This window comes from Eurosta solidaginis, chromosome 3 (assembly GCF_040869045.1).
Source record: "Eurosta solidaginis isolate ZX-2024a chromosome 3, ASM4086904v1, whole genome shotgun sequence".
Classification (NCBI taxonomy): domain Eukaryota; kingdom Metazoa; phylum Arthropoda; class Insecta; order Diptera; family Tephritidae; genus Eurosta; species Eurosta solidaginis.
Window position 1 is genome coordinate 203,163,084 of NC_090321.1, and position 20,428 is coordinate 203,183,511.

The window sequence follows — 20,428 nt, forward strand, 5'->3', positions numbered from 1 at the left end:
GGACTTTTTGTTCGGAATCCCTTTATATAATGTCTTCCCAACAAATGCTTTGAGTGTCACAGACCCGTTGCTAATGCGCCTGTTTTTGCTATTGTAGCGATAAAGACACTCCGCGAAGGTTTTGGGGAATGTTATCGATGTTGATAGTCCTTTAATATTGTGACGAATATTAGCAACACTAAGGGATGCTATCAGTTCTAAGCCGATGCTAAGCTGTGACTTGTATGCACATAACCAAATTAATCATTATGTCTACATATATGTACGTACACGCAGCGGAGAAGCAACGCACAACCACATGCATATATCTGAGATACTCCTGAAAGTATGCAGTAATTGTGCAAGTATTACTCACATATACACGCGCATGGGCTATGAGAGAAGCTATAAAAAACCGTTCATCTTTAGTTATAGCTGAGAAATTTATAGCTGATAACTAACTAGTAAGTTCTGGAAATAGAAGCGCCTAGAAATATGCCGGCGAAGAAACCGGACAGTATAAAAGTGGCAACAGTAGAAGCACGACAATCAGTTTGATTTAAGACGCTATCTGGCGAGCAATAGTAGTGTTATTCTGAAGTACTTTAATAAAGGCCATTTTGCATTATTGAATAGTGGAATTATTTATTCAACAGTCTAGTGATTCGAACGTTAGCAGAAGGTTGCAAATAAGGGGAATTGCAGTAAATTCGTTACAATATATATCCGGTACCTTCCGGTAACAAGCACTGCGTGTATCTCATATAGTATATGCACGTACTGTAAGGTGTGGTTCAGATCCTTTGCGTCTTGTAACGGCTGTTTTCTTACATTGCCCTCCACGTCTGCATGGCATAGTATACAGGCTAGTAGGACAGAGTTGCAGCTAGCTAGTCTGTTCAGCTAATGATCACAATCTTGGACTAGTGCGAATTTAATTCCACACGATAAAAGTTCCCCGCGTGTATCCTGACTGTCGCTTAGTATTGATTTTCTTTGATTAGAGTACCACGTTGCAAATTAATATTGACGTTGAAAACTAACCAAGAATACAGATGTATCGGTTCTGGGACCTCAAGAACGCCTTCCCATGTTTTCGGTTCAAAGAGTACCATAAAAGCGTATGAGCTGGATGGCTATTATCTACTCTAGCGACATGTCATCGGGCTTTGCCTCCCAATTCTGGTTTGAACTTCTTTTCGAATTTAATTTATGTATATTATACCTGGGAGGCTGCGAGAATAGGACCTTGTTTTTCGATATTTCGGGACGATATCGCATTACTTCTTTAAAATCCTTCTTTGCTATATTTAACAGTATTTTTAGAAGGTATTTTTTAAAGCCTAGTCTATTTCTATGTGTATCGGACTTAGGTCTGCCAGTACCGCCCACAGTCATATGCCAATCATCATAGTTTGGTGAGTGTCAGCCTTACCGAAGATAAAGCTGCTCTTGATGCCTAGTACTTACTTAATTGGTGCTAACCCTTTAAACGGGTATGACCGTCCAAGAAGCCGCGCCAGGTGCCTCTTCGCTAGGTTAACTGGCGCAAATTGCTCACACAAAGGGAACTTAAATCGTTTTTCAACCTCGTCTTTCCTGCGGAGTGGGGGCCGCCATCTTCCTCTGCTTCCATAGGTGGGTTCCGATAAAAATACTTTCTTAGCCGGAGCATCATCTTTCATTTGCATACCATGGCCAAGCCAGCGTAGCCGCTGCGTTTTAATTCTCTGGACTATGCTGATGTCTCCGTAAAGCTTGTAGAGCTCATTTTTAAATCGTTTCGGTACTCGCCGTCGCCAACGCTGACATTAAGTGCTCAGGTAGGAGCTGTTTTGCTCAGTATTCTGCTCAATTCTTTCAATATTTGTTTAGCTTCTTGAAGGCTATAACAATAATAATAAACACGTTTTGTGAAAGTTCTAGATGAACACCTTTCTGGAAAAATATATTCTTTGTTTATATTTACAATGAACTCAGTAGTAGGGTCCCTACTACTGAACTCCAACGGCGAAATGCCCCTGAATGCGTCCAATCACCTATATACATACATTCATACTTAGTCACTTTCTTAAAAGCAAAAACATTTGTGCATACCTCCATATTTGTTGCTAGACTGTTAACATTCATTGGCAAATTTGTCAAATAAATTCAAATGCTATTGTTGTCTTAAGAAAAAAAAATTCATAGCTGCTAGGTAACTTGGTCAAGGTTGACTTTAGGATAACAGAAAAATTTCATGGTTTAGCAGGCAGAGGAATGCGCTTGAATTATCTGACATTTTATTCAAGGTCTGTCCTATTTTGTTGCAAATATATATTTGCTTTCGCTTTTATTACTCCCTTCAAAAAAAGTTTTTGGAAATAAGGCCACCGGCCTTTAATGGAGTGACGCAAACTTTTACCGGATGTTAAATGCCTCGGAGTTATTTGCTTGCTTCATACTGAGATTCTAAGGTGCCATCTTCAGCAGCAAAAACAGCAGAACTATTACTTTTGTATGACATTCTCTCTAGACAACAAGTTTTGCATTAGAATCACATAGAAGCACAAATGGGACGAGCTCACAAATCTCTCCCACGTTCCTTATTACACTGCGTTACAAAACGAGCTTTAGTTCTGTCCCACGAACCAAATATACTTTTTCGGAAAGGGGAGAAAAAATAAAAATACACGTGTATGGGCGATTTTCATGTACACGTCAGAATTTTTTTATGTATAAAGTATAAAGCTCGTAGTGTCCTACTGCCCGCCTGTGTGAAAGACTTTGGATCGATTTTTAACTCTTTTTCCGTGATCCAATCGAGCTGAATTTTTGCAGGCAGACTCGTGGAAATGTCTGTAAAAAAACAGATTTTTATCAATTCTCAGATTTTCTTGAATTTTGTTTTTCACTTTTTTCGGCATAACTTGAAGGGACTCTAAATTTTTAAACTACTAAAGCGTTCCGGAAAAAAATTGTTTTTCGACCCATCCTACACCACATATTTGTATTTTGTCAATAGTAAATTTCTAACACTAAACTGTTTATGACATTTTTTAGAGCATTTTTCAGGTGGAGTTAATAGCCATAAGGGACCCCTCTATGACGGTTATATAAGAATTCGTGAGAATTTACTCTGTCATTTTAGCAGCATTAAAAGCCCTCCAAAGTATACTTTGAAGGTAGGAATAGATTGCATACAATCGCTAAACAAACTAGCCTCTCGGTGCCTTACAGTGGAACTGTGGAACCTAAGAACTAAGCTGCCGGCGTTATAGCGAAAAAGACCATTGCTCTTCCTCCAATTACGTGCAAATACGCGCTCGTGTTTAGATCCATTAGATGAAGAAGAGATAGAAAGTGTTGAACAATTTGCAGATGCAAGTAATTTATCGGCTGTTTAGGGAATCTGTGCTCTGTTAAAATCAAATGCATTCTGTGACACATTAAACGGACAAAGTGGTTTAATTTCCTACACATTTGTGCCCGGTTTTTCAGTGCTAGTTTAAACTACAGTTAAAGTTGACTAGAGTTTAACCTTGCCACTGTGTTCTATAATATAAAATTTTGCTGCTCATCTCAGCTTTAGCGGGCGAAGTGGCACGGTTAAACTCTAGTCAGCTTTAACTGTAGTATAAGCTCGTACTGCAAAACCGGGCATTAAAGTAGTAAAGGCTTTAGCTCTTGCATTTGTTTAACAATGTGCCCCTCTTCTCTTGTGTGGTACTGCAACCATTTTAATCTTACAATCCATCTCGTTAAAAACGTTCTTTGTAAATGTTTCATCTAGAAAGATTAACGAGGTCATTCCAAACACCTTCAAAGGCTTGTACCAGATTTATATCCGGCAAAAGGCAGTCAATATCAATAACCCTTCTCTAAATCTAATCAGAATATCTTTCTCGGTTGTAAAAAAAATGACAACGGCGGTTTCACTTTTACAATTTTGGTACTTTGAAGGTCTTTGTCAGCCCCCGAAAAAAAATGTTTAGTTCCCTTGCAACAAACAAGCCCCCCTGCCACAGTACCTTTACTGATGTAAGGTCCTGAATCATAGGCCTTATCAGTAGTCAAATGAAGAAAATCGCGTAATGAGCTGTACTAACTTTCCTATAGTGCAGGTACAGGCAGATAGTATTCCTCTTGAAATTCAATTTTTACAAAAACGATGGCGGCAGATTGTCGGAAGTACTTATAATGTAGAATGTTTAATAGCATTAAAAAATTCATAAGCATGTAGTTATACCAAAGAGGATAAATACAATAAGAGCCGTCACTCGTTATTTTTTTGGCATTTACTCGATGTATACTGAGAGGTAGTCGCTACTTTTTTTTTGGGCGAAATATTTATAAATGTCTTCTATACATTTTCGTGGGGTATTTGTGTTGATTTCTCGACTGTATTTAATTAATTTATTTAATTCTCTTTCCAAAAATCACAGTTGCACAAGGGGCCTACACGGCATGGATAAATGCGAGACTATTAAAAATGTCCCTCTCAGAAAACATTCGGCATAAATTTTTTCAATTTCCAGCGAGATACTCGCCACGAAATAACGAGTTACTGCTCTTATTGTATTTATCCTCTTTGGTTATACTAATTAAGCTCCAGCTTAGCTTATTACTTACCGCAGCTTAACAACGCCGCCGTGGTGTGATGGTAGCATACTCCGCCTGCGGCAAAGCAACATCAAAAATTTTAGAAATAAGGCTTTTAAATTAGAAGACAATTTTAAGTCCTTTGTTTAGAGGGAAGGTGAATAACCTACAGCGGCTCAAGAACGAGGTAACTTCGCTTTTTTTGTGTATACAACGAACGAGGAAGTTAGGCTGTTATCGCTCAATGTTTCATACTTTTCTGCGCACTCGATTTTGTTCTACAGATTTAACCCACAGAGCAGAGATCTGCAATGAGTAGTTGTAAACTGAGCACGACATAGGCAAAGTCACAATAAAATATGATTTTAAGTTAGTTAGCACTGTTTGACACAATTTTATATGTGCTCTCTGTCAAAAATGCTTCAACTAACTTAGTCACATAAAGTTGCTTCTATCATTAAAAAAAAGGACTGTAGACTCATGACGGGTATTCTGACTGGACACTGCCTTCTGGCGTCACATGCCTGTAAATTGGGCTTGGTCAGTGGTATCAGATGTAGAAAGTGCGGGTTGGAGGAGGAAACGATCGAGCACGTTCTGTGATCGTGCCCTGCACTTGCCAGGCTAAGACTCCAAATATTAGGAGTGATACAGCTGTCAGATCTGGAAACAGCAAGTGGCTTAAGTCCTAGGAATCTTCTAGTAATTGCCAAGAGGACGGAGTTATTTTGTAACGTAGGTCATGGCTTTTGATAGGGTTTGGTCGTTAAAACAAACTTCTTGTAGCACTACGGACTCAATCAGTCTATGTGAGGTCCTCATGGACCGGCCAGTTCAACCTGACCTAACCTAACTTAGTCACATTTTATTTCGATTATGAATATGCCCCAATATATTCGCATCATGATATAAAAAATCGTGTATTCATACTCAGTCAGGGTTATTTAAATGTAGCGATTCGTATCAGTAATTTGGTTGAGAGTCTTTTTCATCCTGACACCGCGTTAGCGTTGAACGCGAAAGATCTGCCAACCGAAGATGCTTAGTGAAGCCACTTTTGGCAAACACATACGATTTGTTTTCTCGAAAATCGGTATATTCATATGTATGTCTTTATGTATTTAATATTTTGTTGGTGCAAGAACACGTGAACATGTGTATGCACAAATTATACAAATTAAATTCAAAAGCACAACTGCTGGTGAAGTTGATTAGTGATAACTTCTTGGAACGCACAGTTGCAACTTTACGACAAATTGGTGAGCATACAAATTTTACGCACTATTCACTCAACGTTTTTATGGATTGGTTGTTGACAGTTGGCTCAACGTATCGTTTCAAAAGCACAATTTCTTTCACTCAGCTGATAACTGATTATTAGCAAGATCAATTAATTGATGGAACAAAAAACAACAACAAAACAGGAGGTCTTCCAAAAGAACTAGAAATATTTGTTGGTGCTAAATTTATGTTGAGATCTAACTTGGACGTTGCTAAGGGACTTGTAAATGGAGCAATAGGTCACATCACTGAAATTATATGGCCATATTACAGACGTGCTCAACTATACCATAACGATATACCATCGGTACGCGTAGACTTTGGTAACGATGACGTTCATATAATACAGCCTAAATCAGTTCAATGTCCTTCTAAATTTAATCACGGCACAGCTGAAATAGGAATGCTCCCGATTGTCTAGTCGTGGGCTTCAATTGGCACAAAATGCAGGGAACTACTATAGATAATGCTGTTATTTATCTAGGCTGCAAATTATTTGCTACTGGTCAAGCTTATGTGGCTTTAAGCCGAGTTAGATCTTTAGCAGGTCTTCGAATCGCAGAACTTGACTGTTCAAAGTTGACTTCGAAGAAACCTTGTAATGTTGATGCATTAAAATAAATGGATAGGATGAGAAACGTTACAAGTAACTAAGTAAAGATTACATAACTAATTTAAACAATATTTTACCCCACTAAAAATTTCAAAAAATTGATATTTAAATTAAATTTAAGAAAAAAGCTTTTCTGAGAACAAGCTTTTGTTACTAGTTAATAAAACGAACTAAAAAGTAAAATATAAAATTAAAGAAAAAAACTTTTTTAGAAATAAGGTTTTATTATTGGTTAATAAAATTAACTAAAAAGTAAAAAATAAATTGACTGTAAAGAAATATAACACTTTATAAGTTCATTGTAACCTTTAACGATAATTAGGCTTCTTCGTCTGCGACAAAAAAATGCCACATTGTACAATAATCTTACAGTTTATATCACAGTCCTAATTGTTCTAATTAAATTTTGATGGCATAATTAAGAACATTTAGGACCTCCTCTTCTTGCTATCACAATGTCCGAAATTGTATTTTCTTGTCCGAAATTTATATTTGGAATCATAAAAATCCACTTGAGAGCTTTTGTTCGTTTGACTGTATTGGTACATGAATTTTACCAATTAAATTTACATTTTAAATTATCAAAATTCAATTGCCAAGTTTAGTTGGTTTGATGGTATTGGCTGATAAAATATCCCTTTTTTCGATATTGAAAATGTTTTTGTCCTAAACTTATATGTATGTTAAGTCATAAAAATCCAGTTGCAAAGTTTTATTAGTTTGGCTGTATTGCGCAATTAATCTTATAAATTTTCGAAAATTTCAATACCAAAACAGTCGGTGAGGTTCTGTTCTAAAACATTTAAATCTAATTGTCAAGTTTAGATTGATGGATTAGTTAAAGAATAATTGAAATCGTCGAAATTTTAGATACCGAAAAAAGGGCCTGGTTTTGTGCTTAATTTATGAGTCAAATCATAAAAGTCCATTTGAGTGGTTTTATTCCTTTCACTGTATTGGTTGGTAAATTATTCCAATTTTCGAAGTTTTCGATATCGAAAAAGTGGGCGTGGTTCTTACTATTCTGCCTTTGCTCAATTTCGAATTGAAATTTTTCAATTACAATCGATTTTTGTCAGTAGAAATCAAGTCGGGAATTTTTTATCGAATTGAGATATCAGCACCACTTTTCGAATAGTATTTGTAAAATTCTGATGGATTCGAAAACCGGTGTATAACTGTATACGTGACCTGGAATCATGAAACGACCCTATTGTGCGAAAATACCGTTATTCACTTTTTGATTGATTCTTATAGGAAATTTTACGCTCTTTCCATTGGAACAAACCGCAAATTTCTGTCTTTCTTAGTATTTTCAAAATTTTTTTTGATATTTGTCGATCCATGCGGAGATTTTTTTTCTTATTATTGCATTGTCATCGGGTTCTGAACTATATTCCAAGTGTCAAGCTTGTAGTTTATCGGGAAGTTACTTAAATTTTAATTACACAATTCGTTCACAACGGCCGGCCGCTACACAGAGACAAGCTAAACAAAAACTTTAAACGCGTTTTTCTCGAAAACTTGTTTTCCAGGTCACATAGAAAGTTATACGGCACATAGAAAGTAAAACAGCAAAAAAAAAAGTAAATCGTGCGATGTGGATTCAAAATCGGTTGAAATTCTTTTGTGAAAAATGGAAGAGGTCTGCTATAGCGCTGTGTACAAGTACAGCTGGGTATAAAACCGCAAACGCTAAAAAAAATAAAAAGGGAAATATTCAAGAAGAAGCAGGAAAGGAAAGCGAATTGCAATCAAAGCATACAAAAAATCTAACAAAAAAATTTAGCCACTCCAAGCGAGCGTGTTGATATTGCTGTGACTGGCGCTGATAGCGTTTGCTTTAACAATAACTTTTATTTATTTATAATTCTTTTCTTTGTTGCTTTTTCCGATTTTATTTCACTTATTTATTTGTGCCTCAGGTGTTATTAGCAGTTTCACTGAGACTCTAGCGAATATTCGTTTATTGAACGCCAAAGCGAACACAACAATGAGCGCAAAAAAAAAATTTACTACGAAATTTAGTTTACAATTTTGAAATGCTTTTATTACGGAAGGCATAAAAATAATTAATTTTTTGGTGAACGCTGAATTTGGCGAAACGTAAAAGAAAACAAAACACAAGTTAAAAAATGTATATAAAAAAAATTTTAATTAATAAAAAACAAATCACTATGATGTGCTGTCGTAACTTAAAGTGCAGCATTGTGTGACGGTGACGCTTGCTTGCCGGTTGCGCCATTAGTGCAAAGTAAGAAGAGAGTTAATTGCTATTAGCAAATTTTTTTAAATATATACATATATATATATATTTTTTTTAATTTAAGCGCGCCGCTGAATGCCGCTATGCCGTTTGTGTAATTGTAGGCGAAAGACAAAAAAAAACATTTATTTGTAATTCAAATGCCGCTAAATTGCCAATGCACTGACTTAAGTGTTTTATAAATAAAAAAATAATTTAACAACAAAAAAACCTATTATTTAATAGCTTGACGCCATTCACAAACATAGGCGCTAAGTGCAGAAATTTAACAAGAAAAAAAAAAGAACTAAACGACTAATTGTAGTTAGAGCGCCGTTCATTCAGTGTTTGCGCCTTATTTAACTTTTAGTTCAATTAAATGACTTACAATTAATAATACAAAATTGCTATATCTTTGCGCAATCTAGTTTCTAGGATATTACATCCGCGCCTCAGCAGTATTTATAAAATTCACATAAAGAGTAAATTATAATGCAGTCTATATAAATTTTGGAAAAAAAAAATTGTAATATAAAAATCAATTACTTTTAAACTAATACAAAAAAACAACAACATATTCACAAGTGCTTATTAAGTGCATTCATTGACAAAATGTTGAAAATATTCAAGAGCAAAAAAGACAAATTACCTAAATCAGAAATCATCACCTGCGAATCACAGGTGACGAAAGAGCCGCGTACGAAATGCGGTAAACCGTTAGTGTTGGACAATACGCGATGGGAGGCAAGTATTATTGAAATATTTGTATTTGCATTGAACTTTTTGTTTTTACTGAATTTCCTCACTTAATTTTCATTAAAAACGGAAGGTGATCAGTATTATGAAGAACTGACCGATTCATTTTGTTTTATTGGTTTTCCAAGTGATGTATATCGGAAAGATTTTTTGTCAAAGTTTGTCAAATTTGGTCTAGATAAAAATAGTTTCCGAGCGTTCTGCCATCTTCAGTGCCATATTTCGTTTTTGTGGCACTGAAGGTATGACGGAAAATTGTTCCAATGTACATCAAAACCGCTATAATTTTCCTTTTTTGCAAAAAATGTCTATAAGTGATGCTGTTAGTCTAACATACAAGGCATATACTAATGGCGTTTTCTTTTCTGGAAAAAATGTTATACTCATATTACACCCCTAAGTACTAACTTTAGAACTAGGTCCCTAGAGCTCTGCAAACTGACTGAATTTCTAAGTAATGGTACCCCTTTTCTTATTCAGAAAGAAACATTTTGTGAAAGGAACACACAAACTTAAAAGAGAGCTGAGAAGAAACAGGGGAAGACATTATTTTCAGCAAAGCAAACGCTGTTCTCTTCCATCCGGAGCAAAATATATTTGAAAGAAAGTAGTAGTGAGCTATTTTTATACTCAGTTGAGCAGAGCTCACAGAGTATATTAAGTTTGATTGGATAACCGTTGGTTGTACATATATAAAGGAATCGAGATAGATATAGACTTCCATATATCAAAATAATCAGGATCGAAAAAAAATTTGATTGAGCCATGTCCGTCCGTCCGTCCGTCCGTTAACACGATAACTTGAGTAAATTTTGAGGTATCTTGATGAAATTTGGTATGTAGGTTCCTGAGCACTCATCTCAGATCGCTATTTAAAATTAACGATATCGGACTATAACCACGCCCACTTTTTCGATATCGAAAATTTCGAAAAATTGCGGTAATTCATTACAAAAGAGAGATAAAGCGACGAAACTTGGTAGATGAGTTGAACTTATGACGCAGAATAGAAAATTAGTAAAATTCTGGACAATGGGCGTGGCACCGCCCACTTTTAAAAGAAGGTAATTTAAAACTTTTGCAAGCTGTAATTTGGCAGTCGTTGAAGATATCGTGATGAAATTTGGCAGGAACGTTACTCCTATTACTATATGTACGCTTAATAAAAATTTGCAAAATCAGAGAAGGACCACGCCCACTTTTAAACAAAATTTTTTTTAAAGTAAAATTTTAACAAAAAATTTAATATCTTTACAGTATATAAGTAAATTATGTCAACATTCAACTTCAGTAATGATATAGTGCAACAAAATACAAAAATAAAAGAAAAGTTCAAAATGGGCGTGGATCCGCCCTTTTTCATTTAATTTGTCTAGGATACTTTTAACGCCATAAGTCGAACAAAAATTAACCAATCCTTTTGAAATTTGGTAGGGGCATAGATTTTATGACGTTAACTCTTTTCTGTGAAAACGGGCGCAATCGGTTGATGCCACGCCCAGTTTTTATTCACAGTCGTCCGTCTGTCCTTCCGCATGGCCGTTAACACGATAACTTGAGCAAAAATCGACATATCTTTAATGAACTTAGTTCACGTGCTTACTTGAACTCACTTTATCTTGGTATGAAAAATGAACGAAATCCGACTATGACCACGCCCACTTTTCCGATATCGAAAATTACGAAAAATGAAAAAAAATGCCATAATTCTATACCAAATACGAAAAAAGGGATGAAACATGGTAAGGTAATTGGATTGTTTTATTGAAGCGAAATATAACTTTAGAAAAAACTTTATAAAATGGTTGTGACACCTACCATATTAAGTAGAAGAAAATGAAAAAGTTCTGCAGGGCGAAATAAAAAACCCTTAAAATCTTGGCAGGTATTACATATATAAATAAATTAGCGGTATCCAACAGATGATGTTCTGGGTCACCCTGGTCCACATTTTGGTCGATATCTGGAAATCGCCTTCACATATAGAACTACCACCACTCCCTTTTAAAACTCTCATTAATACCTTTAATTTGATACCCATATCGTACAAACTCATTCTAGAGTCACCCCTGGTCCACCTTTATGGCGATATCTCGAAAAGGCGTCCACCTATAGAACTAAGGCCCATCTTCTTTTAAAATACTCATTAACTCCTTTCGTTTGATACCCATATTGCACAAACGAATTCTAGAGTCACCCCTGGCCCACCTTTATGGCGTTATCTCGAAATGGCGTCCACCTATGGAACTAAGGATTACTCCCTTTTAAAATACTGATTAACACCTTTCTTTTGATACCCATATTGTACAAACAAATTCTAGAGTCACCCCTGGTCCACTTTTATGGCGATATTTCGAAAATGCGACCACCTATACAACAACCACCACTCCCTTTTAAAACCCTCATTAATACCTTTAATTTGATACCCATATCGTACAAACACATTCTAGAGTCACCCCTGGTCCACCTTTATGGCGATATTTCGAAACGGCGTCCACCTATAGAACTAAGGCCCACTCCTTTTTAAAATACTCATTAACACCTTTCATTTGATACCCATATCGTACAAACATATTCAAAAGTCACCCCTGGTCCACCTTTATGGCGATATCTCGAAAAGGCGACCACCTATAGAACGAAGGCCCACTCCCTTTTAAAAATACTCATTAATACCTTTCATTTTATACCCATATCGTACTAACAAAGTCTAGAGTCACCCCTGGTCCACCTTTATGGCGATATCTCGAAAAGGCGAACACCTATAGAACTAAGGCCCACTCCCTTTTAAAATACTCATTAACTCCTTTCGTTTGATACCCATATTGTACAAACGAATTCTAGAGTCACCCCTGGCCCACCTTTATGACGATATCTCGAAACGGCGTCCACCTATGGAACTAAGGATTACTCCCTTTTAAAACCCTCATTAATACCTTTAATTTGATACCCATATCGTACAAACACATTCTAGAGTCACCCCTGGTCCACCTTTATGGCGATATTTCGAAACGGCGTCCACCTATAGAACTGAGGCCCACTCCCTTTTAAAATACTCATTAACACCTTTCGTTTGATGCCCATATTGTACAAACAAATTCTAGGGTCCCCCCTGGTCCACCTTTATGGCGATATCTCGAAACGGCGTCCACCTATGGGACTAAGGATTACTCCCTTTTAAAATACTTATTAACACCTTTCTTTTGATACCCATATTGAACAAACAAATTCTAGGGTCACCCCTGGTCCACCTTTATGGCGATATCTCGAAACGGCGTCAACCTATGGAACTAAGGATTACTCCCTTTTAAAATACTCATTAACACCTTTCATTTTATACCCATATCGTACAAACGCATTCTAGAGTCAACCCTGATCCACCTTTATGGATATATCCCTAAATGGCGTCCACCTATAGAACTATGGCCCACTCCCTCATAAAATACTCTTTAATGCCTTTCATTTGATACACATGTCATACAAACACATTCCAGGGTTTCCCTCGGTTCATTTTCCTACATGGTTATTTTCCCTTATGTTGTCACCATAGCTCTCAAATGAGTATGTAATGTTCGGTTACACCCGAACTTAACCTTCCTTACTTGTTTTCTGTTGGAATTGCTACGTCAAGTGAAAAGAATTTATACCGTTGGGTTCAATAGCCGGTTGAACAGGAGGTATACATGCATGAAATATCGTCGCCCGCTTGCCATAAGCACGAATGTGCAAAAATGTAAATGTTGGGAAATCGAGTTTTAAAGTTTATTGCTCGCTTAAAAATTAGAAGAATTATTTTCTAGTGTAAAAATGTACTTTTATATTATACTCATAGCATAGCTCTTTGAACTGAGATAATTATTCTGCTCGCATTCCTTCTATTCTCCTAGATTTGGCATGTTCATTTTTCTGGCGCAGGCAAAATTTAAGAAGCTGATCCAATTTTTTGTTAACACATCCATACAAAAAAATTAAAAGTAGCGGAATCAGGTAAATTGGCTCATGCTTTCTATGCATTTTGATGCGGTGAATCCAAATACGTTATAAGAATTCGCCCAAGTGGTCATGGTATGGACTTAACCTCAAAACACGTAAAAAAATCACGGCACATTGATTTTTAAATAATGTTAGAGCGGAGCATCACAGTACTTGGGAAAATATCCGGCTGTGACTTATCGAAAGTATGTATGTAAATGAAACAAAAAAAAAAAAAAAAACAATTAAAGGTATCTAAGTTCGGTTGTAACCGAACATTATATACTCAGCGTGAGCTTCATTTGTACATTTCATTTCAGATAAATTACTTTTCTATATAACACGTGGCACCGCCCGTTTAAAAGAAATGTCTCCCCATTTCCTCTTACAATAAAACTGGATAAGTGAAATATCGTTGATTCAAAACTATTTTTTGCTATGTTATAGCTTATTATTCTAGTCTACGAACCTTTTAAACTTGTTTTATATCTAAGTTGCCGTGGTCTTTAACCGATCCCGTTCCTTTGTACTAGAAGTATTTACTGCTATAGGGAAAATTTGTGTACACAATTTATTTACGATATATTAATTTTTCTTCGAGTTATGGCTCCCGAAACATAGAAAATTGCTTAGTCATAAAAGGGGCGGTGCCACACCCATTTTTTCAATGTGTTTTCCAATTTAAAGTTATAATTCAATTTAGAAAGTAAAATTCTATTGATACAAAGCTCTGTATTTCTAAGATATAGGTTATTATTTTCGTCTACGACCCCTTTAAAAATCTTTTATATAAAAGTGAGCGTGGTCTTTAACCGATCTTGTCCATTTTTTAAACGGTTTTATTTACCTTGACTTGACAGCCAGGCCGCACGGCCGCATGCACAGCCGTTGTGAACGAATTTTGTAATTGAAATTTAAGTAACTTCACGCTAAGCTACAAGCTTGAAACTTGGAGTATAGTTCAGAACCCGATGACAATGCAATAGTAAGAAAAAAATTGCCGCTAGGTAGCGCAAGGATCGATATATTCTTAAAAATCGTATTTGAGGCCCGATTTGGCTCATATTTGAAACACATAATACATACAAGAATAGAAAGCGACCTATGAAAAACTCGCCGCTAGGTGGCGCAAGGATCGAGATATTCACAAAAATCGTATTTGTGGTCCGACTTCGCTCATATTTTGAATACATAATACATACAAGAATAGAAAGCGACCTATAAAAAAAAAGCCGCTAGGTGGCGCAAGGATTAAGATATTCACAAAAATTGTATTTGTGCTCCAATTTGGCTCATATTTGGAACACATAATACATGCAAGAATAAAAAGCGACCTATGAAAAAATCGCCGCTAGGTGGCGCAAGGATCGAGATATTCACAAAAATCGTATTTGTGGTCCGATTTGGCTCATATTTGGAACACATAATACATGCAAGAATAAAAAGCGACCTATGAAAAAAAATCGCCGCTAGGTAGCGCAAAGATCGAGATATTCACAAAAATCGTATTTGTGGTCCGATTTGGCTCATATTTGGAACACATAATACATACAAGAATAAAAAGCGACCTATGAAAAAAATCGCTAATGTTGATGTAAAACAGAGTCATTCTGTCTTCGTCGCCTTTGCCATCTTCAACCTTCCTCTTCTCTTTATCCACTTATTCCTTTTTTTCATGTCCTTTTCTGCGCACATTTCTGTCTCCATCTCCTTCTCATATATATACTCAGTGTGAGCTTCAATTAGAAATATTTTCTGCTATAGGGAAAATTTGTGTACCAAATTTTATTACGATCCGTTAATTTTTCTTCGAGTTATGGCTCCCGAAACATAGAAAATTGCTTAGTCATAGAAGGGGCGGTGCCACCCCCATTTTTTTAAATTTGAAGGTTTTCCTATTTATTGTTATAAATACACTTGGGAAATGAAATACCATTGATATAAAGCTCTTTTTTGCAAAAATATAGCTTATTTTATTCGTCCACAACCCTTTTAAAAATCTTTTATATAAAAGTGGGCGTGGTCCTTAACCGATTTCGTTACTTTTTCTTCAAAGCATTCCTTATAGTAAAGGCAACTTCCCTGCCTAATTTTGTTGCGATAGGTTTAACGATTTTTGATTTATGATGAATAATATTTGTAAAATTCATTTTTTATTTTTTGATTGATTTTTAATTTTTATCAGCAGTCTCAATATCAGTCCACACGTCAAATTTCAACATTCTAGGTGTATTATTTACTAAATAATCAGGTTTTTTGTGTTTTCCAAAATATTATATATATATAAAAAGTGGGCGTGGTTATCTTCCGATTTCGCTCATTTTCAATATCAATCTATTCTGGGTCCAGATAAGCTCGTGTACCAAATTTGGTGAAGAAATCTCAATATTTACTCAAGTTATCGTGTTAACGGGCAGACGGTAACACGGACGGACAGACATGGCTCAATCAAATTTTTTTCGATACTGATGATTTTGATATATGGAAGTCTATCAGCCCAATTCTAAACGAAAATTCCGTGCGAGTTTTTTCCCTTCTCCCATTCCCCGTATTCTAAATAAAAATTCCTTGTGAGTTTTTTCACTTCTCCCTTTCCTCCTATTCTGAACAATGTTCGAAAAAGAGGAAACCGGTTATGGTAGAAAAGTAGGTATTATGAATGTGAGGGAGAGGTAGATTTCTTTGCCATTTCATAGGAGTTTTTTCACTTGTTAAATTAAAGGGAATGCATCAAAATAAGTAAATAAAAATAAAAAAGGAAATTCGTTCTTTTAAGAAAGAACACTTATTTGTACAAATTTTACATTCCATTCTTTCCATAATTTACATTCTACCACAATTTTCTCACTGTTAATACAACAACAACCACTATTCTTTATTCTAAGTCGAAAAGTATATCATAAGCAACGGAAGAGCTCTTTGTATATTTGATGCAGCCATCCAGAAATTGCGCAAGGATTTTTTAGGAAGGCTTAAGTAGATTTTGTCATATGGCGAAAGGCGAACTCAACTCGACGTGGCCGCCAGAAAATTACTTTGCAGAATGAAAGCAGGCAACTCCGGCGGATTTGTGTTATCCCGCCGTCTTTTTCTTATGCTCCTCTGTTGATGTTGCTGTGGCACCAATTCATTACTCATTTCAGTGAATACCGCATGAAATGCAATAATGTGCATTGTTTATACCTTATTTCTTAATTTCAAACAAATTCGCAACAATAATTAAACTTTTCAATTATTTAAACAAAATAAGAAATGCGCAATGAAATTTCAAATGACAAAACAGCTGACTTCGGAAATTCGAAATTCCTATTCCCCAATTTTTCTTCTCCTTAGGAGAAAAGAATTGGAGGAATTTTTCCGCGGGAATAAAAAAATCCGCGAGAACAAAATTCCGCGAGAATATTTAGAATTGGTCTGTATATCTATCTCGATTCCTTTATACCTGTACAACCAACCGTTACCTAATCAAAGTTAATATACCCTATGTGCAAAGCACTCAATTCAATTTCAATTATTGCAAACTTAGAACTAGTTCTTATTTTCATCAGAATCATAATCTTCTGAAATGTTGGGTTCGGGTAAAACTTTGCCCTCTGGATTTTTATAATAATGTTACGAATGTTAGCAACACTAAGGGGTACTGTCATCTCAATGCCGATGCTAAGCAGTGACGTGAATGCACATCAATAATTTAATCATTTTGTCTACACCTATGTACGTACACGCAGCGGAGAAGAAATGCACAAACACGTGCAGATATCTTATCTGAGATGCTCCTAAGGGTATGCAAATTTAATTGTGGAAGTGTCGCTCACACATACAAGCGCATGGGGTATGAGAGAAGCTATAAAAATTATACATCTGTAGTTGTAGCTGAGAAATTTATAACTAGTAAGTTCTGGAATTAGAAAAGCCTAGAAATATGCAACTAGGAAATCAGACAGTATAAAAAGGCGACAACAGTAGAGGCGAAAGATCAGTTTTCATTTAAGCTATCAGTCAGTTTGGTTATTAACCAAGCTAGTTGCAAAGTATAAGTGTTATTGTGAAGTACTTTAATAAAGGCCATTTTTCCATTATTCAATATTGGAGTTATTTATTCAACAGTTTAGTGATTCGAACTTAGCAGAAGGTTGCAAATAAGAGGATTTGCAGTAAATTCGTTACAATAAGAACGATATTCTTGGTATAACCAGTTTTTCATACATTTAGTCTTTTAGTTTTAATTCGGCAAGAGACAACGGCTTCGATTAAACAACGACCTTTTTTCGGATATTCAGCTATTAAAAATTCTTCATCGGTATACTTTTTTTTTGAAGAATACATTATACAGCTCATCTTTTGTGTATCTCAACTAGCATATATGTATTTAGCTCCCTAGGTAAAATAATTATAAATAAAAAAATCGTCATACAATTGTATGTGAACCTCGAAAAGTTTTGGTGAGTTACGAGCTCCTCTAATAATTTGTGCCCAACCTTTAGGCACGTATACCTGAACATTCGAACATACGAATGTGTGCTGTTCTTACTTTTTTTCAAAAATGTTTGAGCCATATCAACGAATGTGTCATACAAACAGGAAAATCATTACCTTGTTTCGAGGCTGGGTGGTATATCAATATGGATATTCAATGAAGGGAGTCCATTCAAACGTTCCTGACTGATTGTACTCCGCAAGTATGATTTTAACCTTTTGAGGGCAGAAAATGTACAAACTTCTACAGTTCGTTGCTAATAGATTTTTAAACCTTCAATAAATTGTCGACCGCAATTTCATTTGCTTCTGGATGGTTTCCCTTAAGCATTCTTTTATTATTAGCTCCCTTGCTTTCTTGTTTTTTGCTGTGTGTCCCTTAATTTCTTCAGTTCGAACGTATTTATCATAAAAGCAATTTGTTTCAACTTAATTTATCTTATCACTACACAACTGATAACAAGCTCTGCTGACTAACTTTTTCAAATAATAAACATCAATTTTGTTATATTGGTATTAATGAAAAACTAAAACTAATAATACTAACAGTTTACGATACGTGGTATTATTTGTGCATTTTTAAACAAAATGCTTCACAAATATAATTGTAATAGACGCACTCCTCTCTAAATGAGTTGGAAATAACACAGTTCTAAAATGCATGTAAAACAAAAACACCAACCCGAGTAAACACCACTTGCTGAACAACAAACGAGTGATTTGTGAATTACGCTATTGTGAAAGGGGAATGCAGTGTTGTAAGAGAAATTTTTAAGAAAAAAGAATTGACAAAACCCCGTATAACCTTGACCATGATAGACTTAGTCGGGCCTCCTCTGTTGGCGAAAACTATTTTTTTCAATTCAGGAATAATCCCGAAATGATCCTCTAATAGTCCCAAAATAGTTTTGAAGAAGCTGGCTAAAATAATCCGTATGTGATCCTCTGGTTCCGAAATAGTTTCGAAATAGGGATTATGAGTGATCCTATAATGATCCTGTAACTCTTCCAAAATTGTTCCGAAATAATCCTGACGTTGTCCCAAAGTATTACCTAAAATAATCTCGCAGTGATCCTGAAATTGTGCCAAAGTGATCCTAAAATAGTCCCGAAATTATTCAGGAAATAGCTCAAAAGTGATCATGTAACTCATGAAATGGTTTCAAAGTAGTCTAGAAATCCATATACATTAGTTTTCTCGAAATATTACCTAAAATAGTCCCAAAATGGTCTTGAAATTGTTCCTTATTTATTCGGAAATATATAGATATAATTCCGTAAATAATCCCGAAGTGACTCTGAAAATATCCTCTAACGCGTTCGAAATGTTTTCGAAACAGTATCGGAATAATCCTGACGTCACAGAGTAATACATAAAATAGTGCCAAAGTGATCCTGAAACGGTTACAAAAATAAAAGTAAAACCACTTTTTTTAATTCGAAAATAATTCCGAAATGATCCTGTAACAGTCCCAAAATGATTTTGAAGTAGTCTAAAATTGATCCAGAAGTTGTCCCGAAATGTTAGCTAAAATAATCCCGAAGTTATCCTGAATTGGTTCCGAAATAGTCTCAAAATAATTTCGAAAATAATCCCCAAGTGATTCTGAAACGATCCTGTAGCTCTTCCGAAATGGTTTGGAAATAGTCTTGAAATAATTTTGACGTTGTCCCAAAATGCTACATAAAAACATCCCGAAGTGATCCTCAAATTATGCCAAAGCGGTCCTAAGTCTTAAAATGATTCAGGAAATAATTCAAAAGTGATCCTGTAACTCCCGAAATCGGTTCGAATTAGGAAATCCATATACCGAAATGTTACCTAAAAATAATGCCGAATTGGTCTTGAAGTTGTCCCTTATTGACTACGAAATAGTCTCGAAATCATTTTGAAAATAATCCGTGACTCTGAAATGATCCTGTATTGCTTCCGAAATGTTTTCGAAACAGTACAAATGATCCTTAAGTTGTCCCAAAGTGATACCTAAAAGTGCCAAAGTGATTCTGAAACTGTTACAAAAATTATAATCGGCGGACACGATTTATTTTTATGTCTGAACTAGTCCAGAAGTGATCCTGTCCTAAAACGGTTTTGCAGTAGTCTAGAAATTTATCCAGCAGTTGTCCCGTAATGTCAGCTAAAATAATTTATAAATGGCTTCGAAATAGTCTGATAATAATCCTGACTCTGTCCTAAATTGTTACCTAAAATAATCCCGAGGTTGTTCTCAATTGGTTCTAAAATAGTATCGAAATAGTTCCTTAAAACAATCCTGAAGCAACGCCAAACTATTCACGAAATAGTCCCAAAATGGTCCAAGAATGTTCGATATAATTCAATTCCTCTTGAAATTTTATCGAAGTTCGTCAATCCGTTACGCATAGACAAAGGTGGCACTTAACTCCATATGAGCTGATATGCACACGCTTTCCCCTTTACTAATGTCATGATGCGTCCATCCTTAATTGAATGATTGGGTATGTCCCCTTCTTATAAAAAAAACGATGAGCTCCTGTTTTATTGTATG

General features: G+C 35.5%; 1 protein-coding gene across 7 annotated transcripts in view; it reads left to right on the forward strand.

The window, feature by feature from the left end:
- LOC137244951 (ubiquitin-conjugating enzyme E2 W) overlaps positions 1-20,428 on the forward strand; it is a 112,765-nt gene that overhangs the window by 82,935 nt on the left and 9,402 nt on the right. For 2 of the 7 annotated variants that reach the window (XM_067774735.1, XM_067774736.1), the window contains exon 2: positions 9,128-9,443. The exons of 2 other annotated variants lie outside the window; for them this stretch is intronic. In XM_067774735.1, the coding sequence (XP_067630836.1) occupies positions 9,312-9,443 (132 nt within the window). In that variant the 5' untranslated portion in view covers positions 9,128-9,311. Of the gene's footprint in view, positions 1-8,379; positions 8,709-8,784; positions 9,444-13,558; positions 13,631-20,428 lie in introns of those variants that run through there. 3 more of the 7 variants (XM_067774734.1, XM_067774733.1, XM_067774737.1) reach the window with 3 other exon arrangements.